Raw genomic sequence first — 19878 nt, 5'->3', positions numbered from 1 at the left:
CTTGAACTCCATCTACTGTTTTTAGAAACTCCATTCACACATACACACACACACACGTTTAACTTGGCTATCAATTAGCCCGTTTTCTAGATTTGTACCATGTTTGAAGGGAGCTAATCCCAAGAATGTAGGGACGCGGTAGCTCAGTGGCTAAGACGCTGAGCTTGTTGATCGAAAGGTCAGCAGTTCGAATCCCTAGTGCCGCATAACAGGGTGAGCTCCCATTACTTGTCCCAGCTTCTGCCAACCTAGCAGTTCGGAAGCATATTTAAAAAATGCAACTAGAAAAATAGGAACCACCTTTAGTGGGAAGGTAACAGCGTTCTGTGCACTTTTGGCATTGAGTCCTGCTGGCCACATGACCACAGAGACGTCTTCGGACAGCGCTGGCTCTTCGGGAACAAATATCACGTATGTATGAGGGGAACCTTTATCTTTACTTTAATCCCAAGAAGTCCTGCTTTTCAGTGGAATTGCCCGTGCTTTGGAATAGTTTCCAAAGACAATCAAATTGACTCCTGAGGACTTTCAAAAGTATGTTAAAAAACCTCAGTTTTTTTCAGGGAGTGATCCAGTTAAAATTCATTTGTTATTGGTTTTACTCTTTTTTTTTTGCCTGACGTTTTTGATAAGTCCTAATATGGTTTGTTCGTTTGTGAGTTCAGTACCTAGATTTGTAATGTTTTTATTAGATGCACCATGGATTTTTTCCCCCCAGTTAGCGTTTTCGTATCATGAGCGTCTTCAAATTGCGTCCGCATAGGCACACAATAAACAAACCGACAAAATAACTAATGATGTTCACCCAAGATGCAAACCCACCCACCTAGAAAAGAAAGTTACCAAGATTAAAACTGGGAAAAAAAAGAGCTTCTCGTTTGAACACATGTTGGGCCAGCAAAGGTTTACTTCAGCCCATCTCACCCCTGCATTTTTGAATTTATCTGTTCTTAAAATTGGTATATTTCATTTGCTTACCAAAAATTTGCCAGCACTAAGGAAGAAGCCTCTGGGTGAATTACACATCCAGATCCAAAGTAGGAATGAATTACTGATTCCAGATATTTCCTCTCTGCTGTGGCATCTATGTGGAACAGGTACGGTCTTGCAGATAACTCCCATGTCAAAATGAATTATTTGCCCTGCAAAAAAACACTCAATCATTGGTTGGCAGATATAGGGAGGTCTCTGTTCAATGTGAAGAAGTGGTGAAAAACTCTGCCAGCCCGGCTCCCTCGGGTGTACGCCATTCCGTATTGCCTTCAGCTGCATTGAGAATAGAACAGAATAACAGAGTTGGAAGGGACCTTGGAGGTCTTCTAGTCCAACCCTCTACTTAGGCAGAGAACCCTATAGCATTTCAGACAAATGGTTATCCAATCGCTTCTTAAAAACTTCCAGTGTTGGAGCATTCGCAACTTCTGCAAGCAAGTTGTTCCACGGATTAATTGTTCTCACTGTCAGGAAATTTCTCCTTAGTTCTTCTCTCCTTGGTTAGTTTCCATCCATTGCTTCTTGTCCTGCCTTCAGGGGCTTTGGAGAATAGCTTGACTCCCTCTTCTTTGGGGCAGCCCCATAGATATTGGAAGACTGCTATCATGTCTCCCCTAGTCCTTCTTTTCATCAAACTAGACATACTCAATTCCAGCAACCGTTCTTTAAATGTTGCAATGGTTCTTTATAAGTTAAGAGATATAGGAGTTGATTTTAAAGTAGGTTGGTACTTACACTGCTTTAATTTCATCTCATTTCTTGGGAATTTTTTCTGCTGTAAGGTATCTGCTGGCTGGGTGAGAAAGACACGTCGTATGTTTGATTTTACTGCTATTTTTATTTAACCTATATAAGAACTTCATCTTCCCTAAACCAGAGCCACTTTTAAGACTTGTGGACTTCAACTGCTAGAATTCCTCAGCCAACGTGAGTGGGCTGAGGAATTCTGGGAGCTGAAGTCCCCAACTCTCCCAGATTAACATTTTTATTGAGTTATAAAATAAGATACAGCAATTCCAAAGTAAATAGCAAAGCAGTTGGGGAGGAAGAGAAGTGAGGAAGGATTAGGAAGAAGAAAAAGCAGCATTGACTTCCAACTCTCTTCTGCTGCAGTAAAATAAGCATTTTACTGCTTATTTTAAATCACAGAAACAGGAATAAACAGAAGCCCACAAGCCTTAAAGTTGTCAGAGACCCCCTGCCTTAAACTATACCAGGACTTAGCCAGCAACGCAAGAAGTTTGTTCTGGGAGGAGGAGGAGGAGGAGGAGGAGGAGGTGTGACCAAAGGCGCAGGGAATGAGCTGTATTCTTTTCTCATTCCGTTTTAGTAGAATATTATATTTATTCTAGGGTCCTTGGCCAAAATGGTTGTGGAACCTAGAGTCTCAATGCTGCGTGTTAGGAAAACAAAACTGAAGACGTTACGTAACTCTGCGTGAAGGCGGCCGCGCCACTCCTGATTGAGCCATGCTCATTCATTTACCGTTTCCGAACTCAACAGGTAAGATCTGACGCAGTGCGTTTTCTTTTTTACCCAAAGGTGTTGCCACAGCCATGACTGTTGTTACAGCAAGGCGGAGATGTACGGCTGCAACCCCAGAGTCCTCTCCTACCGGTTCTACGCCCAGAGAGATAAAATCAAGTGTGGTAAGTTAAACGAGGGCACCGAACCGGGAGAAACGGATTAAAAACAGCGTTCTGCATGAAGACCAAACTGGGGAGGAGAAAAACCCAGCTAAGCAGACCGCAGGATTTGCTTTGGATTTAAACTCTGTGCAATGTGGGAACTCGGCCGCTAATGTTTGCAAGCTGCAATTTATGGCTTAGCATGACTACTAGGGCTTCTGTGACCCAAGCAGGGAGTGGGCTGCTGGGGGTTCGCAGGGGTTCGGGAGAACCTCTAGCTAAGATTCTGTGCAGTTCGGAGAACCCCCAAATCCCACTCCTGGCTGGCCCGGCCACCCAACCCTGCCCCTCCCAGAAGTTCCCATATTGCCCATTTTGGATGTAGGTAAGTGCAGGACATGCACGGAGGCTCGGGGAGGGTGAAAAACAGGCCTACCGGAAGTACAGGCCCGTTTCCAGCCTCCAGAGGGCCTCCAGAGCCTGGGGAGGCCGTTTTTGCCCTTCTAGAGGCTCGAAGAAAGCCTCCAGAACCCGGGAAGGGCAAAAACGCCCCCCCTCCCCCCGCCATGGTGTAGGAGGCTGACTAGGACACGCCCACCATGGCCATGCCCACCCAGCAATCAGGCGCAGAAACTTCTGGAGGCGAGTTGTCCCACTGATTAATTGTTCTCGTTGTCAGGAAATTTCTCCTAAGTTGCTTCCCTCTTTCATTAGTTTCCACCCATTGCTTCTTGTTCTACCCTCAGGAGCTTTTGGAGAATAGTTTGATTCTCTCTTCTTTGGGGCAGCCCCTGAGATACTGGAACACTTAGGAATGTGGGTGAGGTCAACAGTAGTCAGTCTAAGGTTATAGTTACGGGGTTTTGGGGAAGAAACCACAGAGTCAGGTAGAGCATTCCAGGCATTGACCCCTCGGTTGCTGAAGTCGTATTTTCTGCAATCGAGTTTGGAGCGGTTCACTTTAAGTTTGTATCTATTGCGTGCTCGTGTGTTGTTGTGGTTGAAGCTGAAGTAGTCATTGACAGGTAGGACATTGTAGCAGATAATTTTATGTATTACGCTTAGGTCAGACCGAAGGCGCTGTAGTTCTAAGTTGTCCAAGCCCTATGATATAATATCAGCACATATGAGGACACATATAAACATATGTGTCCCTCATATGTGCACTTAGCCATGGTCTTCCCTCTCCACAGTCAAATCAAGGGATCGTTGTGAGAAAATGGTGTGTGAGTGTGACCAGAAAGCCGCCGGTTGCTTCCAGAAACATCTTTTCACCTACAACCCTCAATTCAAAAACCTTCCAGTAGGAGACGACTTCCGGTATCCAGCGGCAACGGACGTCTGGAAGGCTTCTCCTGCCTCCAGCGCCCGAATCCGGCCGCCGCCGAGGCCCTCAGGGGCCAGGTGTTCCGAAAAGGACACCTGCCGCACGGACGGCTCGCCAGGGGTCTCCCAGCCGACATACAGGACTGTGGGGACCGATGCTGGCGCGTCCTAGGCTCGGCGGGGTTCGGAGGCCACAGGCCGCGGCCATTATTTTGGTCGTCGCCTGGGCCGCTGTGCCCAGTGACACCGGGGCATTGGATCTATAACTGCAGCAGCCTGGTGGTGAACAGGGCACGGAGAAGAATTGAGGAGGAGAAGGGAAGGGAATATCGGTGGCGTGGTGGAGTGCTCCGGTGCGGGGGTTTTCTCCCCTGCGGTTGGAAGGAGCACGAGTTATTCTGGAGAGGAGAACTTAAAATAAGAAGATTACGGTTTTGTGGAGCTCTGGAGAAGAGGTGATGGAGAAATTTAGGAGGGAAGGTTTGAGGCCCCTCCTTCTGGGGAACAGTGGTGGCGTCCAGCTTCCGCCTTCACTATGAGAATTTTGATGACATCACTTCCCTTGACTTCCTGGTTGACTAACTGTACTCTGGACTCGTTGCTCCTGTGAGTGCCCCTGGTGGATCCGGAGGAAATTACAAGGATACTGTGCCTGCCTGAGGATTTTGTATTTTTTTCCTTAATGGCAAAGGTCAGAGACCAACTGCTGGAGAGATGGAGAGAATTTTGGAAAAGTTATCTAATATGGACAAGAAATTGGATGAAATAAGAGCAGAAATTGTGACTATCCAAAAGGATTTAAAGGATACTCAACAAGTTTCAGCAGAAAACAAGCAGAAAGTGGAAGGTTTGGAGGGTGAGATCGGGCAGTGCAGAAAAGAGAGGAGGCGACAGGCAATGCTGTGCTTGGACTACAGATGGATAAAATGTCTTATTTCCTTAGGTTTCAAAATTTGGAAGAAGTGGACCAAGAAGACTTGAGAGATGTTGTGACTAAATTGTTGGGAGAATTTCTTGGGAGAGGTGTTGATTTCATGAATTGGGATGTGGATCGAGTTTATAGAGTTAATTACAATATGCACGCACGCATGCAGTTCCCAGAGAGGTTCATGTCAAATTTGTGAGAAGAGGCGAGAGATGAAATTCTTAGAAAACATAGGAGTGGGGCACTGATTTACAGGGCAGGAGATAGCCATTCTGAGGCAGATTCCCAGACAGGTGCGTGAAAAAGAAAGAAATATTATTTTTGTCAAGCAAATTGTACCAGAAGGGTGGGCTTCAGATGGCTGATGCCAGAGGATTGATGATTTTCGGGAGGGCATTACGAAAAAATCAGTACAATTGCGGAGGCTACGGCCTATGTGGAGGAACACAAAGCCTTCCTGGAATCAGATGACCCAGGAATTGAAGAAGGAGGTTATAGATCATGGGGCTGAAGCGGCTGCGCTGTTGCGGCCCTGGAGTTGGGTCAGGCTGAACCCAGAGTTCTGAGATCCAAAACTAGGAAGTGATAAAGATATTTGTGTTGGTTTTCCTTATTCTCTTTTGTACGATATTCTGTTTATTCTTGACTCTTCTTTATTACGTATTTAAAATTTGCAAACTTAGCTACTTCGTGTCACCTGCTTGCCTTATGGCTGTTGTATGTGTTAAAAAATTTGAGTAAAATTCTTATTTTAGATAAGAAAAATGAAAATTTACCATACCTGATATGTATTTGTATAAACCTTTTTTGACTAATAAAAACTTTTTGAATAAAAAAAAAAAAAAAAACCTTCCAGTGGCCAATTGCAGGGCCCAGCGTCCATTCTGTTGAAGCTCGTTTCTTTCAGGCGGTAGAAGCAACTGCCTTCCTGGCTGAAATTCTGCCTGCTTTTTCAGTCATTTCTCTGCAAAAACGGAACCGCACGGAGAGACCCAAAGCTCTCTTTATAAGAAAGAAGAAAAGCCAATGAAACGAGATATATATATATATATATATATGTGCATTAACCTAGGGCAAAATAAATATGTCATCAACCTCTTCTTCTTCAGCGCACAATTTAGTCTGGCTTAAAAGCACATGGTACGGAGGGTGGAGAGGTGGAAAAATCACAGCCATGGTAGAAAACATGCATCTGTTCGAGTCGGGTATATATGAAAAAGACGTGTACACATTTTGGGGCAGTTTGTGTTGATTTGGCTCTGGTTTAAAAAAAAAAAAGAACAGACTGAAGCCGACATGGGGTTGAGCAAATGTGAAACGGAGCCAAGCAACGACATTTGCTGCCTCTGTTTTCTCCTAAGCAAAGGAAAAGGATTCGATAAAGCAAATTTACAGGGCAGGATGTGGATCTGCCAAAACCCCATATTGTGAAATAAGGCTTAATAATACAGGGAAGTGGTGGCTCAGGGGCTAAGACGCTGAGTTTGTCAATCGAAAGGTCGGCAGTTCAGCGGTTCGAATCCCTAGTGCTGCCGCGTACCAGAGTGAGCTCCCGTTCCTTGTCCCAGCTTCTGCCAACCTAGCAGTTCGAAAGTACGTAAAAAAAATGCAAGTAGAAAAATAGGGACCACCTTTGGTGGGAAGGGAAGAGCGTTCTGTGCACCTTTGGCGTTGAGTCATGCCGGCCACATGACCACGGAGACGTCTTCGGACAGCGCTGGCTCTTCGGCTTAGAAATGGAGAGGAGCACCGCCCCCTAGAGTTAGGAACGACTAGCACGTATGTGTGAGGGGAACCTTTACCTTTAATACAGGTAGTTCTCGACTTATGACCACGATTGAGCCTGACATTTCTGTGGTTAAACGAGACAGTTGCCAAGTGAATTTTGTCCCATTGGAACGACCTTTCTTGCCAAAGGTCACTGCAGTTCTTAAATTGTTCACACAATTGTGAAGTGAATTTGGCTCCCTCCCGCCCCCATTGACTTGGCTTGTCAGAAGATCACAAAAGAGGATCACGTGACACACACACACCCCCAGGACACCGCAACCGTCATAAATATGAACCCGTTTGCCAAGTGTTTGAATTTTGATCACGTGGCCATGGGGATGCGGCAAAGGTCGCAAACTGTGAAAAACGGCCGTCAGCCCCTTTTTTCAGTGCTGCTGCGACTTTGAACGATCACTAAACAAACTTTTAGGTCAAGGACTAGCTGCACACGCATAAATAAAAGTACAACCAGGGATGAAAGCCAGCAGGTTCTGACAGGTTCGGGCGAACCGGTAGCAGAAATTTTGAGTAATTTGGAGAACCGGCAAATACCATCCCTGGCTGGCCCCAGAGCGGGGTGGGAATGGAGATTTTGCAATATCCTTCCCCTGGAGTGGGGAGGGAATGGGGATTTTGCAGTATCCTTCCCCTGCCATGCCCACCAGGCCACGCCCACCAAGACACACCATGCCCACCAAGCCACGCCCACCAAACCGGTAGTAAAAAAAATATTGGATTTCACCCCCGCGTACAACCCATATCACATCACATCAGGTAGAACTCCCCCGCTTTGCAGGTTGAGAAATGACAAAGAGATAAGGGGTGAGAAAAACGGCTGAAGAGGTAGCCCATGTCTTACAAGCATTTGTTTGGTGACCGTTCCGACTTACAACGGCACTGAAAAAAATGACTGACAATCGATCCTCGCCTTTACAACTGGGGCAGTCATGTGATAACAACATTTGGATCCTTGGCAACCGGCACTGTATTTCAATCAATCAGAACAGAGCTGGAAGGAACCTTCAAGGTCTTCTAGTCCGACCCCCTGCTCGAGCAGGAGAGCCTATACCATTTCAGACAGGTGACTGTCCAATTTTTTCTTAAACCCCTTCCCTTGATGGAGCACCCACAACTTCTGGTGGCAAGCGGTTCCACCGGTTAATTGTCCTCACTGTTAGGAAGTTTCTCCTTCATTCCAGGTTGTTTCTCTCCTTGGTTAGTTTCCATCCATTGGAAACATTTACAATGGTTGCAGCATCCGTTTGTGCACGTGTGGGTCTGTGTGTGTGTGTGTGTGTGTGTCACATGATTGCCATTTGCAACCTTCCCAGCTGGCTTCTGACAAAGTCCATTAAGCAAGTGGGATTTGCTTAATGACAGGATTCACTTAACAACTGTAGCAATTTGCTTAACAGTCACAGCAAAAAAAAAAAGGTCACACAATTGGGCACAAGTCTCTTTAACCTTCCGTTACAACATAAATTCCAGTTTTAGTTGTGGTCGTGAGTCGACAACCGCCTGAACATATGTCTGTTGCTAGAGTGCATTTCTAGGCATGGACATTTTTTTAAAGCATCAGAAATGTTTGCTCTTAGAAGTCTGCAATTAATCCCTCCCTAACATATAATTTAATAGCATTACTAAGAAAGCAGAAGTATAAACATTTCAAAGGAAAATATTTTGGCTTAGGACACAAAGTACTTGTTCTAGCTTATCCAAAGAGAGGACACCTGGCTCCCAAGCCATAAAACTGTTCCCAATAAATTTTATCCTATAAAATATAGCATGACATAATTTCTCACCAATTTAAAAGAGGCCCAAACCTGAAAAATTACAAGGAAACCATAGTTGGTTTACTGGAAGAAAAATCTCTCCCAAGTTTATTTATACTCTTGTAAATAAGGCATCGCTGTCCATCTCTCCCCACCTCTCTCTCTGCCCCCCCCCCAAGATTTTACAAATACTTATTATATTTTGCTTGGAGATATATTACATTTTTAGCATATTAAACAAGGACTTCTATACACACTAAAAAAAAAATGAAGCACTTGCAAGAAGAGATCTGTACCAGTACAAACTCTTCCCTATAACCCTGTTTTTTTTTAAAAAAAAAAATACAAAACCATGAAACGATATGAGGTTTTTTATATAAAAATAACACTGTCCATCAACTCTTGCCATTTAAAAAAAGAGAGAGAAGGAAGAAAAGTTATTATCAAAATATTTTAACAAGCAATGGAGTGACGATGGTACATTTACCAGATTATGGCTAAGAGAGCCGGGCCAGCCGTCTCAATTTCCCTCAATACCCCCCAGAATAAGGCTGTATCAAGTGTTCTGGTGCATAATTGAAATTCAAATCCCCGTAATCAAGTTTCAGATTTCACCAAAGAGGTTTCACTTTGCCAGGCAAAAGAGTTAGTTCCTGGAAGGCATTGCCTTAACGTTTCTCTTTCCAGTTTTTAAAAAGACAGAAACCTGATAATGACTTAATCTGCAGGCAGGGGTGTGAAACTCAAGGCCCGTGGACCGGATATGGCCCGCAAGGTGCTTAAATCTGGCCCACGAGGCTGGCCTAGAAATATCAAAGGACCAGCCCGCAGTGCCTCTGCTGGCCAAAACAGTCCCCCCTCCGCGATCCATTTTCAGCCTCCCTGGCCTCCTGCAGCACTCAAAACCCGCCTCCCGCTGGTTTTGAGTGGGCCATGCGGGGGGCCTCATGGGCCTCTGCGTGCTCCATTTTGGCCAGCAGGAGGCGTCCGTCCCATCTCCACCCCCACCCCCATCCCCGCTGGCCCACAGAGGCGAACTACAATGCCGATCCAGCCCTCAAAGAAATCCAGTTTGATACCCCTGCTCTGGGACTAAATCCTCATCTGCCAACAAGTAAACAAAGAAGTCAGCTTTTTAATTCCACGTCCACCTACATTTTTTTTCCAACCACAGCCTCCTTCCAACCATTCATCCCCATCCATTCAGAAAGAAAAGGAAGGAAGGACCCCAAATTATATGAATTGGACTTCACGCTAATGCAGCTGCCCTTGGAATGCGTCCCATCAAATTCTGTTCTCTTTAATAAGCTAGATCAGGGGTCGGCAACCCGTGGCTCTGGAGCCGCATGTGGCTCTTTCATCCCTCTGCTGCGACTCCCTGTTGCCGGTCGGCTCCACAATTGATAGGGTTTTCGGTTAGAACTGGTAGAGGAAAAAGGACACCGCGCTAGGAGGAGACTCTACGGTGGGGGAACCGGACTTCCAATTGCTCCAGAATCGAGTGGGGGGACTTCTGGTTAGGACTTTTGTGGTTCTTTGAGTGTTTAAGGTTGCCGACCCCTGAGCTAGATCATGGTCTTGAACCCCTGATGAGCCAAGGCTAGTAATAAATGGGAATACTCTCAGGCAGCCTTTACGACCTTGTATGTCTTATGCTTGCAACCGGCGTCCAGCTGCCAGCAGCTAGTGGAGACTCCCCGGCTAGCAAGGAGGAAAACTGTAGAAAAACCAGAAATGTTGGTCCATTTCTGCGGCTAACGGATGTATTTGCAAGGACGCGCCATGTTGTTCAGAAAGTCTGGGGGAAAAAATAACTCCTGGCGGGAGGTGTGTCGAAACGGGTATCCGTTTTGGAGGATGGGTAGAGACGCTGCCTCTCGGATAGACCCATCCATTCACAAGTGTGTCCCTTCTTTGTTTTTGTGTGTTTTGTCACACAGAACCCCTCATCCTCTCGGTGACTCTTTTGAGGTTACCATCCGGAGGCGAAAGCTATCGGTAAGAAGGGTGGAAATGAAGGCTACGCCGGTTGAGTTTTTCGGGATTGTTGGATGCCATGTGGGAAAAGTCCCGGAAGATGTCAAGGTAAGTGGCATCTCCTGTGAGAAAAAGAAAAACACAACACTTGGCATTGATCACACCAGTTTAAAGGAGAAGGTGGGGTTTCATGCACGTTGGTTTTCCTCCCGACAAATACAACATCTCGGGTAAGCTCAGTTTCTCGGGAGAAGAAGGAGGAAGGAAGATGCCCAAGAATGCTGGCTATGTTCACACATCTCATTAAGCCACCATTTAGTCCAGAAACCACATTGACTGGGTCCGTGCCACGTGCTAAGTGGCAAACAGTTACTTACGGGACCGCCTGCTGCTACCGAATACCTCTCACCGACCCGTCCGCTCCCACAGAGAGGGACTCCTCAGGGTGCCGTCAGCGAGGCAGTGTCGTCTGGCGACGCCCAGGGGAAGGGCCTTCTCTGTGGGGCTCCACCTCTGGAACGAACTCCCCCAGGACTTCGTCAACTTCCGGACCTCCGAACCTTTCGTCATGAGCTCAAACACACCTATTTATTTGCTGGGCTGGGTTAGTTTTTTAAATTTATTCGTTTTAATGGGGGTTTTAGTATTTATATTGTTTTAATAATTTGGCTATTGAATAAGTTTTTTATGTGTTATTTTAAATTGTATTTATATGTTTGCTTTTAATTGCCTGTGAACCACCCTGAGTCCTTAGGGAGATAGGGCAGTATATAAATCTGAAAAATAAATAAATAAATAAATAAATAAATAAAACAGTGGCTTGTAAGTCTCCCTGGCTGAGGGTATGGTATCTAAAGGTAAAGGTAAAAGTTCCCCTTGCACATATGTTCTAGTCATTCCTGACTCTAGGGGGCGGTGCTCATCTCCGTTTCAAAACCGAAAAGCCAGCACTGTCTGAAGACGTCTCTGTGGTCATGTGGCCGGCATGACTCAACGCCAAAGGCGCATGGAACACTGTTACCTTCTCACCAAAGGTGGTCCCTGTTTGTCTACTTGCATTTTCTACCTGCTTGGTTGACAGAAGCTGGGACAAGGAACGGGAGCTCACCCCGTTGCGCGGCGCTAGGGATTCGAACCTAGTATGGTATCTAGGACTAATGTAATCAGTGGTACCAATTTTCTTGACTGGCCCATCAACACAAACTGCACAGGTTGTCAAACAAAAGCGAAGCTCCTTGCATGGCACGTTACTATCAATTTCAGAGTGTCCACAGAGCCCAACAATTTTGGGGGGGAAAGATGGAAATTGCAGGCAAGCAGAAAAGCGTGTTTTGCTCAGCTGGGTAGTGACACGCAAATTAATCTTGAAGGCAAAACCAAAAATCATGTACTGTAGGAGCACACAAGACCCTGGAGTCATTTCCTGAAGAAGCTGCACTGGGAAATTCTCCAGGAATCCTAACATCTTTTCCTGGCTCCCGTTTCCTCCTGAATTTTGATCAAAAGGATATTTCAAGCATTAAATCCCAAACGGAGAGTCTAAACTGTATCTCCCACAGCATTCTGTGGCAGGGTTGGATTTTTTTCCCCTTCTTTCGCTTTTGAAATCTCCCAGTTCAGATTTTTATCGGTGATGCCTATATCCACAATGTTCAAACATTGCAAAAAAGGGAAAACAAACGTTGATAGAAGCTACATTTTGTGTATGCTGGGCCATCTGTTAGTGTTTTACTCTTTTAACATATTAGCAAAATGTTTCATACCCAACAGCTTGTTGCAGTTGTGCAGATGATTACAGCCCTAATTTTGTATAGGACATGGAAATGGAAAACCAAGCAGGAGTTTTTTTAAAAAAAAACTGCTTTCCAGCTGGAAACAAGATCAAATGATACGGAACTCCCACGTCTCAGAAGAATTTTTGGAAAACTGGAATGCCTCAAAAAATGTCAACCCGCCAGCATTTCTGGCTGTAGGGTGAACTCAGCTAGACTCTGCCCCAAAGAGGTGTGAATTCTCCCATCTTTCTTTACATCCACCTCACTTTCAAGGAACGTTGTATAAAAGGATAGTAGTTTACACATCACAACCCGTTTCCGGCTTATCGTTTGGAGCAGAAGCACATGGTTTGGGAATGGATAGATTTGACTCGCAGGCCTACTGTGACCCATTAGAGAGCAGGAGCGAAAGAGAAGCAAATCTAATGGACTGACAACTTTTTTGAGACTTTTTAAGAGCAGCCAGGAACACCACCACCCCGAAGGAAATAGCGCAGTTGTAGTTTATGCAGCAAGAAGATTAAATTGGCAGAAAGAGGTAACTAAGAGGAAAGAGATCCTTATATGAAATGTTAGGCAGAGTGCAGAAAAAGCTAAATTTAATCTCTTTTTCGTTGCTCTCCACCCAGTGATGAGCAGGAAGCTTTGGATAATTGAAAACCATCATCATCCTTAAACTTGGCTCTAGGAATCGCCACTAATCCTTTCAACTTAAATCTTTACACACACACACACAAACTCCTCCTGTTATTTTCAGGTTAACAACAGTAGGAGCTTCAGTTCACGCCTCCGTCGAAGGGGTTATTGCGTCGTCTTTGCTGCTATTCAAATATGGCAGAAGTCCGTCTCTACATTATCACCAGGGTGTTGTAGCCAAGTTATTTCCATTTGTGTGACTGGGTTGAACAAAAGGAGGCAGGCCAAGCCCAGGTTTCCTTAATCGTAACATTATTCACGGGCCGGGCATGAAAAAGTGGTGTCTTTATCAAGGCCGCCCAATGGAGCAGGGGAACATTCTTAACATAACATAACATAACATCAGAGTTGGAAGGGACCTTGGAGGCCTTCTAGTCCAACCCCCTGCCCAGGCAGGAAACCCTACACCATCTCAGTCAGATGGTTATCCATCTTGTTTGGCCGCTCGTTCTTTTCAAGACATTTCCTCCAGAGTACCCCTGTAGCCCTTTGTTATAAGTGGCTTCTGATGGCTGGTTCCTGCTAGCAGATCTCTTTGCAAACCATCCCTAGCTTTGAGCTTTCAATCCGAGGCTGGCTTTGCCTCATCCCAACGGCTATCTGCAACTTGCTTGACAATGGGAGCTTTGGCCTGATTTGTTATCTGTGTCTTTATCTCTGGGGAAGCCAGTGCTGATGAAAGGACAGGTTAGGTGAAGTACTATTTTCCCTCCCCCAACTCCTTTGAAGTGTAGCCCTCATCATGCCCACAGCTGATGCCGGTAGATACTTCTCAGTGGGCACGTTTTAAAGCCAACAGCCCCAACCTTTTGACTTAGTGTCCTTTTTTTTTGTTTGTTTGAAAGCGGCCGTAAACTACCTGTGGCAGAACTGTGGCCAGGTGAGACGCGCTGTGGGCCACACAGCAGTCCCGCAAATCCACGCTTGATTTCGGAAGATAGCGGTTCCCGAAGACTTGAGAAACTCTTCCCAAGAATGTCATTTGAATCCCTGCCTAAGTTTTGGAATGTAATTGTAGCCAATTCCACCAGCCTACGTAATCCCTTTTTCACGGCACTCTCTGCGTTCACTCCAGAGGGCTGTGCTCATCTCTGTTTCAAAGCCGAAGAGCCAGAGCTGTCCGTAGATGTCTCCGTGGTCATGTGGCCGGCATGACTCAACGCCAAAGGCACACAGAACGCTGTCGCCTTCCCACCAAAGGTGGTTCCCTATTTTTCTCCTTGCATTTATTTACGTGCTTTCGAACTGCTAGGTTGGCAGAAGCTGGGACAAGTCACGGGAGCTCACCCCGTTACACGGCAGCACTAGGGATTCGAACCGCTGAGCTGCTGACCTTTCGATCGACAAGCTCAGCGTCTTAGCCACTGAGCCACCGCGTCCCTCCACAGTTTTCTTAGCAGCACTGAATAGTTTTGCGACTTTGAGGTTTTCTTCACTGCCCAGTCTACTCTGTATCCCAGGCCACACACACGTACACACCTCCCACCTCAGTCAAGCACCACTGGTTTCTAACCCTGTTTAGCTTCCAAGCCCAGCCAAGATGGACTTTGCTTAGACGACCTTAAAACAGATGGGAAGAGTGAAAACCCTCCATCTTTATGGAAGTCACACTGGGAAACAGGAGCTCTGCTTGGCAGCTTCCCAGAAACCTCTGGTGGCATTGAACGATGCTATGCAATATTCGGAAATAAGTTCGCCAAGGCTCACTTCCCAGTTAAGCACGTCTCCAGCTGCAGATTAGGTGGGACCTCTTCCTCGAAGTCAAGCAAATGGAGAAAACAACAGAATAATTCTACTGGGGTGGCTTTCATAATTCCATTAAGATCCAAGCCTCTCCCTGCTCCATCACTATTACGACCATTTGCATTGTTGGCTAATGCCAATCTTTTTTCTTTATTTTTTTTTTGAGGGGGGGGAGGGAGAGGGAGTCCCAAAGCTTGAGTGTTAATATGCAGGTGTAAGGCAGGGGGAAGAAGTGAGAGAGATCGCAAAATAAACACCAAGATGCAAGAAGAAGAGGAGATAAAAGCGTTTACTCTAGATTTTTATTAACAGTGTTTCAAGAGACAATAGAAGGAAGAAGAGGAAGGAAGTAAGACACCAGAGCATCAGATATTTTTTTTCTCTCTCTCTCTCTCTCTCTCTCCCCCTGCCCCCGCCCCCCCCCCACCCGGCCCCCTGGCTTTTTCTCTGTAGGTGTCAAATATTTTCTTTCCTTGCTGTTAAAAATCATACAAAGGTAAACAACGTACAGAGAAGTTCAAAAGCAGCACTCAGCAGACAGACCAGGTTAAGGGCAAAAAAGAGGGAGGAAGATAGGAAGTTATAAAGAGGTCGGGTGGGTGGGGGTGGGTGGGTTTGTGTTGTTTTCCCACCCCCCCCCACCCCCCACCCCCGCAAGAAAGAGGAGAAAAATAAAAATTTAAAAAGGATCCGGTATTACAAAGCCTGTTCTCAAAGCAAGCCTAAAGAGATAAAGAGGAGGGATTAAGATGCAGGAATGTATTTACAGTTTCTCAACCCATCATTTCTGGAACTCGAGAACTAGGCTGCTGTGCATCTGGCTGAAACAGGTGCACGGATGGAAAGTTGCATGTACAAAAAACATCCCTTCCATCCCTCCCCACCCAGATTATTCCACTAAACGACTATTTTTCTCCCAAGCTACGAGGTTTTATTCCCACAATCTCCCCTGGTATCGAAGACATTGACGGTCATCGAGTGATTTGGCTGAATATATAACTCCTAGCTCAGGGGAATGGTGGGAAAAAGCGAGAACTACCCACTCAACTACACCTTTTATTTAATTCAGTGCTGTTGAAATAGGAAGTATAGGACCCCTGGCTTGGGGAAAGGGCCGGGATTCAATACGGTGTTCTAACTCTGATAATACAACAAATGCCTTCCTTTTCTAGTATAAAAAAATAAATACGTCTTCCTTGAGGTGAGGATACCCAGCGTTGCAGAAAACGTCCAGGGTGTCGTTTCCCACGAGCCGGTTTAGTTCCTTAAAGAAAGAATTCGAGCACAACCCCCGGTTTGTGTCTCTCCGATCAGATTTAAACCCGGTGCCCTTCCGCAGGGTTTACTGTACTATACTGCTCGGCCATTTGAAGACAGGTGGACTTCAACTCCCAGAATTCCCCAGCCAGACAGCACGCTTGGCTGGAGAATTCTGGGACTTCGAGTCCACCTGTCTTAAAAGCGGCCAACGTTGAGAAACCCTGGGTTAAGGCACAGGACAATGGGTAGGAAGACACCCCCCCAGTTGACGTTCAGGCTCTGCTATGGAAGCACCTCTAAGCCCCGCCATACTCCCTCCCTCTCTCTCTCTCTCTCTCTCTCTCTCTCGGTCCGGCCCTCCGCATAAGGGAAGATATGGGGAAAGTCAGGAATCGAACCTGCTGCCTTGAGCTCCTTGAGGACAGGCGGGAATCTAAATCTAATGAAGAAAAAATCCCTAAAAGGTCCCAGCGTTAAGGTTGTACCCTGAAGACACGCAAAGTGGGAAGAGGCTACACCTGACTCAGCCTGACGTCTTCCTCTGCTTTGCGATGGGAAAGTGGATTACAGCACTTCCCATTTCCCGGGAAGGAAATAACTTTTTCCCAGCTTGCATCACTATGGTTGTCGGGAGGCAAGGTGTACCAACCCGAACGGGGGCAATATTCTGGCTCGGTTTATCCTTTTATTTTATTTTTTTTCCTTGAAACACTCCTGCATTCACAGCTGTCAGCTCCTGCCCCCTGGTGGTACAGCTGTGTACTGCAGGCAGGGAAAGTGACATTGCGCAATTGAGGCAATGCTATTCTAAAGAGAGGACCGGGGCAATTCTCTTTTTTACCCAGAGACCAGATTAGGAAATGTAATCCCATCAACTCACCCAAGCTGAACTGAAGATCCGCAACCCTTTGGGCATTTCTCTGTTACAGCAACCTATTTTTTGATTCAGGTCCAATTATCTGACTCATGTCATCTTTCCAAACGGAACCGACCACCATGAGTTTTCACATATCATCTGCTTTGTGCAGACCTAGGTCTGTAGCATGTGAGAAGGCCGTCTTATGGGCAAAAGCATTCCTGGGTACCCCCGAATTCCTATGGAAACAGCACTCTACCTATTCACAACCTTTCAGATCTTAAAAAGTGTTATTTTTCTCAATGTTTTCCCTGCATGGCTGCAATTTTGCCTCCAACTTACATCACCCCCACCTGCCTCAGTGGACGATGCACAACCACTAGCCACTTGAGCAATCCTACTTAGTTTCAAAGGATGAAAACCAATCCAGCAGATTTTTGGAAACTGTAGTGATGCATTTCATCCCTGGTACTCCAAGGCTTTATACCAAAGCCAAAGAAAATTTTTAGATATATATATATATATTCTGAGGTTTTCGCGGGTGTTTGTATGTAGGTCTTTGGTTATTCAGGTTTTCTCCCGCGTAAAATTGGAAGTGTCTTGGCGACGTTTCGACGAAGTCTCATTCGTCATCTTCAGGCTGGTATTATCAGCTTCGTGCTTCTAAGAGCAAGCTGATAACACCAGCCTGAAGATGACGAATGAGACTTCGTCGAAACGTCGCCAAGACACTTCCTTCCAATTTTACATGGGAGAAAACCCGAATAACCAAAGACAGACAGACAGACAGACAGATTATATATATATACATATATATATATATATATATATTTCCTTCTCTCCTCTACATATATATATATATATATATATATATATATTATATAAATATAATATAATCATATATATATAGGAAGGAATGAAATAAATTGGCTGATTATTATTTCTTTTGGTAAAAGATACACTCCCTAGCAACTGTACAAAAGGGGGGAAAAAAATTCCTGACATTAAATACACCAAAAAAAGGATACTGAAGGTGGTGGGGCGGGATGGAAGAAAAATAAATAAAAATACTTGCAATGGTCCACCCAGGCATCTTTAGTAATAAATTAAATATTTAACAATGTCACCCATTTTAAAAAGACGGCACATAACTCATAAGAAAAAGAACGTTAAAAATCTTCTTTTTTTAAAAAAAAAAAAAGGAGAGAGAGAACCCAATACTGTTAAATAGGAAAAAAGTGCACAAAGTCAATTTTATACATTGCATCTAGAGAAAGTACATCTTAAATACATAAATCACCACGTCCGAAGGGCAGAGACCAATTCCTGCCTTAGGATAGGAACCGAGAGCCCGGAAGCGGGCGTCCATAATGGGCCTCTCCCTTTTGCTCGTGCCGTTTCTGCCCTCGTTCGCCTTTCTACACACACAAGGCCCTTTCTTGCCAAACCTCAAACTGAAGAAATGCATCCCACCCACCCCCGAGACAGAGAAAGAAAGCCAACCAGGCCAACCACCGCACAGTTTCATACACCGTAGACATTTTCATTTCTGGAGGGTTTCAGACTGGTTTCGACCATTTTCCTTGTACGTGGGCGCAGAGAGAGTTCGCCAGGCGAACGGAGTTAAGACCAGAATTGGACTCGGTGAAATATCACGGCTGCTGGCCCCGGGACCTGCCTCCTCCCAAGAACCTCGGGAATTGCAACAGGATGAGGTTGGGCGGAGAAGGAACATCTGGTCATGTAGACGTTTCAAACAGGGATCGCCGCAAGATTGGAAGAATTGGTTTTTGGACAGGTAGAAAATGAAATGATTTGAGAAAAATAAGAACATCATTAGTAGGAATATACATCCTTGTAACTGATGGGCAATTAATCCCCTCTTGGTTGGTTGGCCTAAAATACCAAGGACATCTCTCATTATTGGTCATCTCTCTTTTGTGATCCTTTAATAATACCATGCAATAGCTGTTAATCCCGAGGCATTATTACATTTGCTTGGAAGCGTAGGGAAAATGCTGCTTTTCAACCCAGAATGGTACCTCTGTTTAAAAATCCCTCGTCTTCCTTCCAATTTCCTGAGCAGAGGACACAACGGTCGTTGAGAAATGGTAAAAATTCCCCTTCCGCTTGAAAAGAAAGACATCTCAACATCTGGATTAATTCAGATTGGCTTGCTGGTCTGGCCGTCATAATTTGCAACACCGTCCATTCCCGTTACAGCACTTTCACGGTGTAATGGTTTCCAGTTGGCTTGAACGGTGGGTTCCGCACTGCATTCTCACCGCCCCAAAAATTCAAGTTGTCGATTTCATCGTTTTTGTTTCTAAAAGTGGGCCTAAGTGCCCCATGAGACTTTTTTGGGGGGGGGGATCTCCAAAGGCACTGGGACAGCCTAACCCAGGAGATGAGAAACATAACCCCTTAAAAAAAAATTATATCCAAGGGTTACTTCACAGCAGGATGATTGGGGAAAGGAACCCGTCTGAATATTTCCTCTTGGTTCTACGTTTTCAGCTGGAATGGAGCAGAATCTAACCTTGCGATAGACCAGAAGATCTCAAACGACTTGGAATCGGTGAATAAGAAGAATCGAGAGAAGAAATAAAATAGCAGGAGATGGGAGAAACCAAGAAGTCATGAGCAAAGTTATCAAACTCAGCAAAAAAGCATGACGAGACACTTGGATGGAAGACTGAGCTAACACGTGCTTGTAAAGAATGGTTCTATTTTATCAAACGATTGATAAAAATTTTGACGATGGTCAAAAGAAAAATCCACTCCCCCCCAAAAAAAAAGAAAGAAAGAAAGAAAGAAAAAGAAATAATAACCATTGGGAAAAGCACAGTCATTAGAAGCGATGAACTTTCTTGCATAAGTCTAGGCCAGTGATGGCTAACCTTTTTGCTATTGTGTGCCAGGAGCGGAGGGGGGGAGTGCGGGGTGGTGTCACATGTGCATAACCCACAACCATAATTCTATGCACCCTGCCCCTATGCATGCATGCACGACCCCACCCCCCACGCTCCCCACGCTCTTGGCACACGATGGCCTGGTAGGCCTGTTTTTCTCTCTCCTCAGACTCCAGAGCCTTTCTAGGAGTCTGGGGAGGGCAAAAATGGCTTTCTTCCCGTTTCCACCCTCCCCAGACTCCTAG

General features: G+C 45.4%; 2 protein-coding genes across 2 annotated transcripts in view; one reads left to right on the top strand and one right to left on the bottom strand.

Annotated features, from left to right (window-relative positions):
• Nucleotides 1-240: 240 nt before the first annotated feature.
• On the top strand, nt 241-4275 carry LOC131186925 (group IIF secretory phospholipase A2-like). Its single transcript, XM_058160890.1, has 3 exons — nt 241-411; nt 2536-2642; nt 3815-4275. The coding sequence occupies exons 1-3, from the start codon at nt 359-361 to the stop codon at nt 4117-4119; spliced, it is 465 nt and encodes a 154-aa protein (XP_058016873.1). The 5' UTR covers nt 241-358; the 3' UTR covers nt 4120-4275.
• Nucleotides 4276-8597: 4322 nt separating this feature from the next.
• ACAP3 (ArfGAP with coiled-coil, ankyrin repeat and PH domains 3) overlaps nt 8598-19878 on the bottom strand; it is a 102842-nt gene continuing 91561 nt past the window's right edge. Inside the window, exon 26 of the mRNA XM_058160879.1 lies at nt 8598-10513. Coding sequence (XP_058016862.1) covers nt 10407-10513 — 107 coding nt within the window. The 3' untranslated portion in view covers nt 8598-10406. The remainder of the gene's footprint in view (nt 10514-19878) is intronic.

The sequence above is a fragment of the Ahaetulla prasina genome, chromosome 18, assembly GCF_028640845.1.
Source record: "Ahaetulla prasina isolate Xishuangbanna chromosome 18, ASM2864084v1, whole genome shotgun sequence".
NCBI lineage: Eukaryota > Metazoa > Chordata > Lepidosauria > Squamata > Colubridae > Ahaetulla > Ahaetulla prasina.
The sequence above is the reverse complement of the archived record's forward strand: the minus strand, read 5'-3'. Positions and strand labels throughout refer to the sequence as shown.

What these genes read in the sequence shown, in the direction of transcription:
- LOC131186925 (XM_058160890.1), top strand. Translation starts at nt 359, where the DNA reads ATGACCACAGAGACGTCTTCGGACAGCGCTGGCTCTTCGGGAACAAAT. An exon ending in TCTTCGGGAACAAATATCAC is followed by an intron (nt 412 to 2,535) that starts GTATGTATGAGG and finishes TTTTACCCAAAG; the next exon opens with GTGTTGCCACAGCCATGACT. An exon ending in GAGAGATAAAATCAAGTGTG is followed by an intron (nt 2,643 to 3,814) that starts GTAAGTTAAACG and finishes CCCTCTCCACAG; the next exon opens with TCAAATCAAGGGATCGTTGT.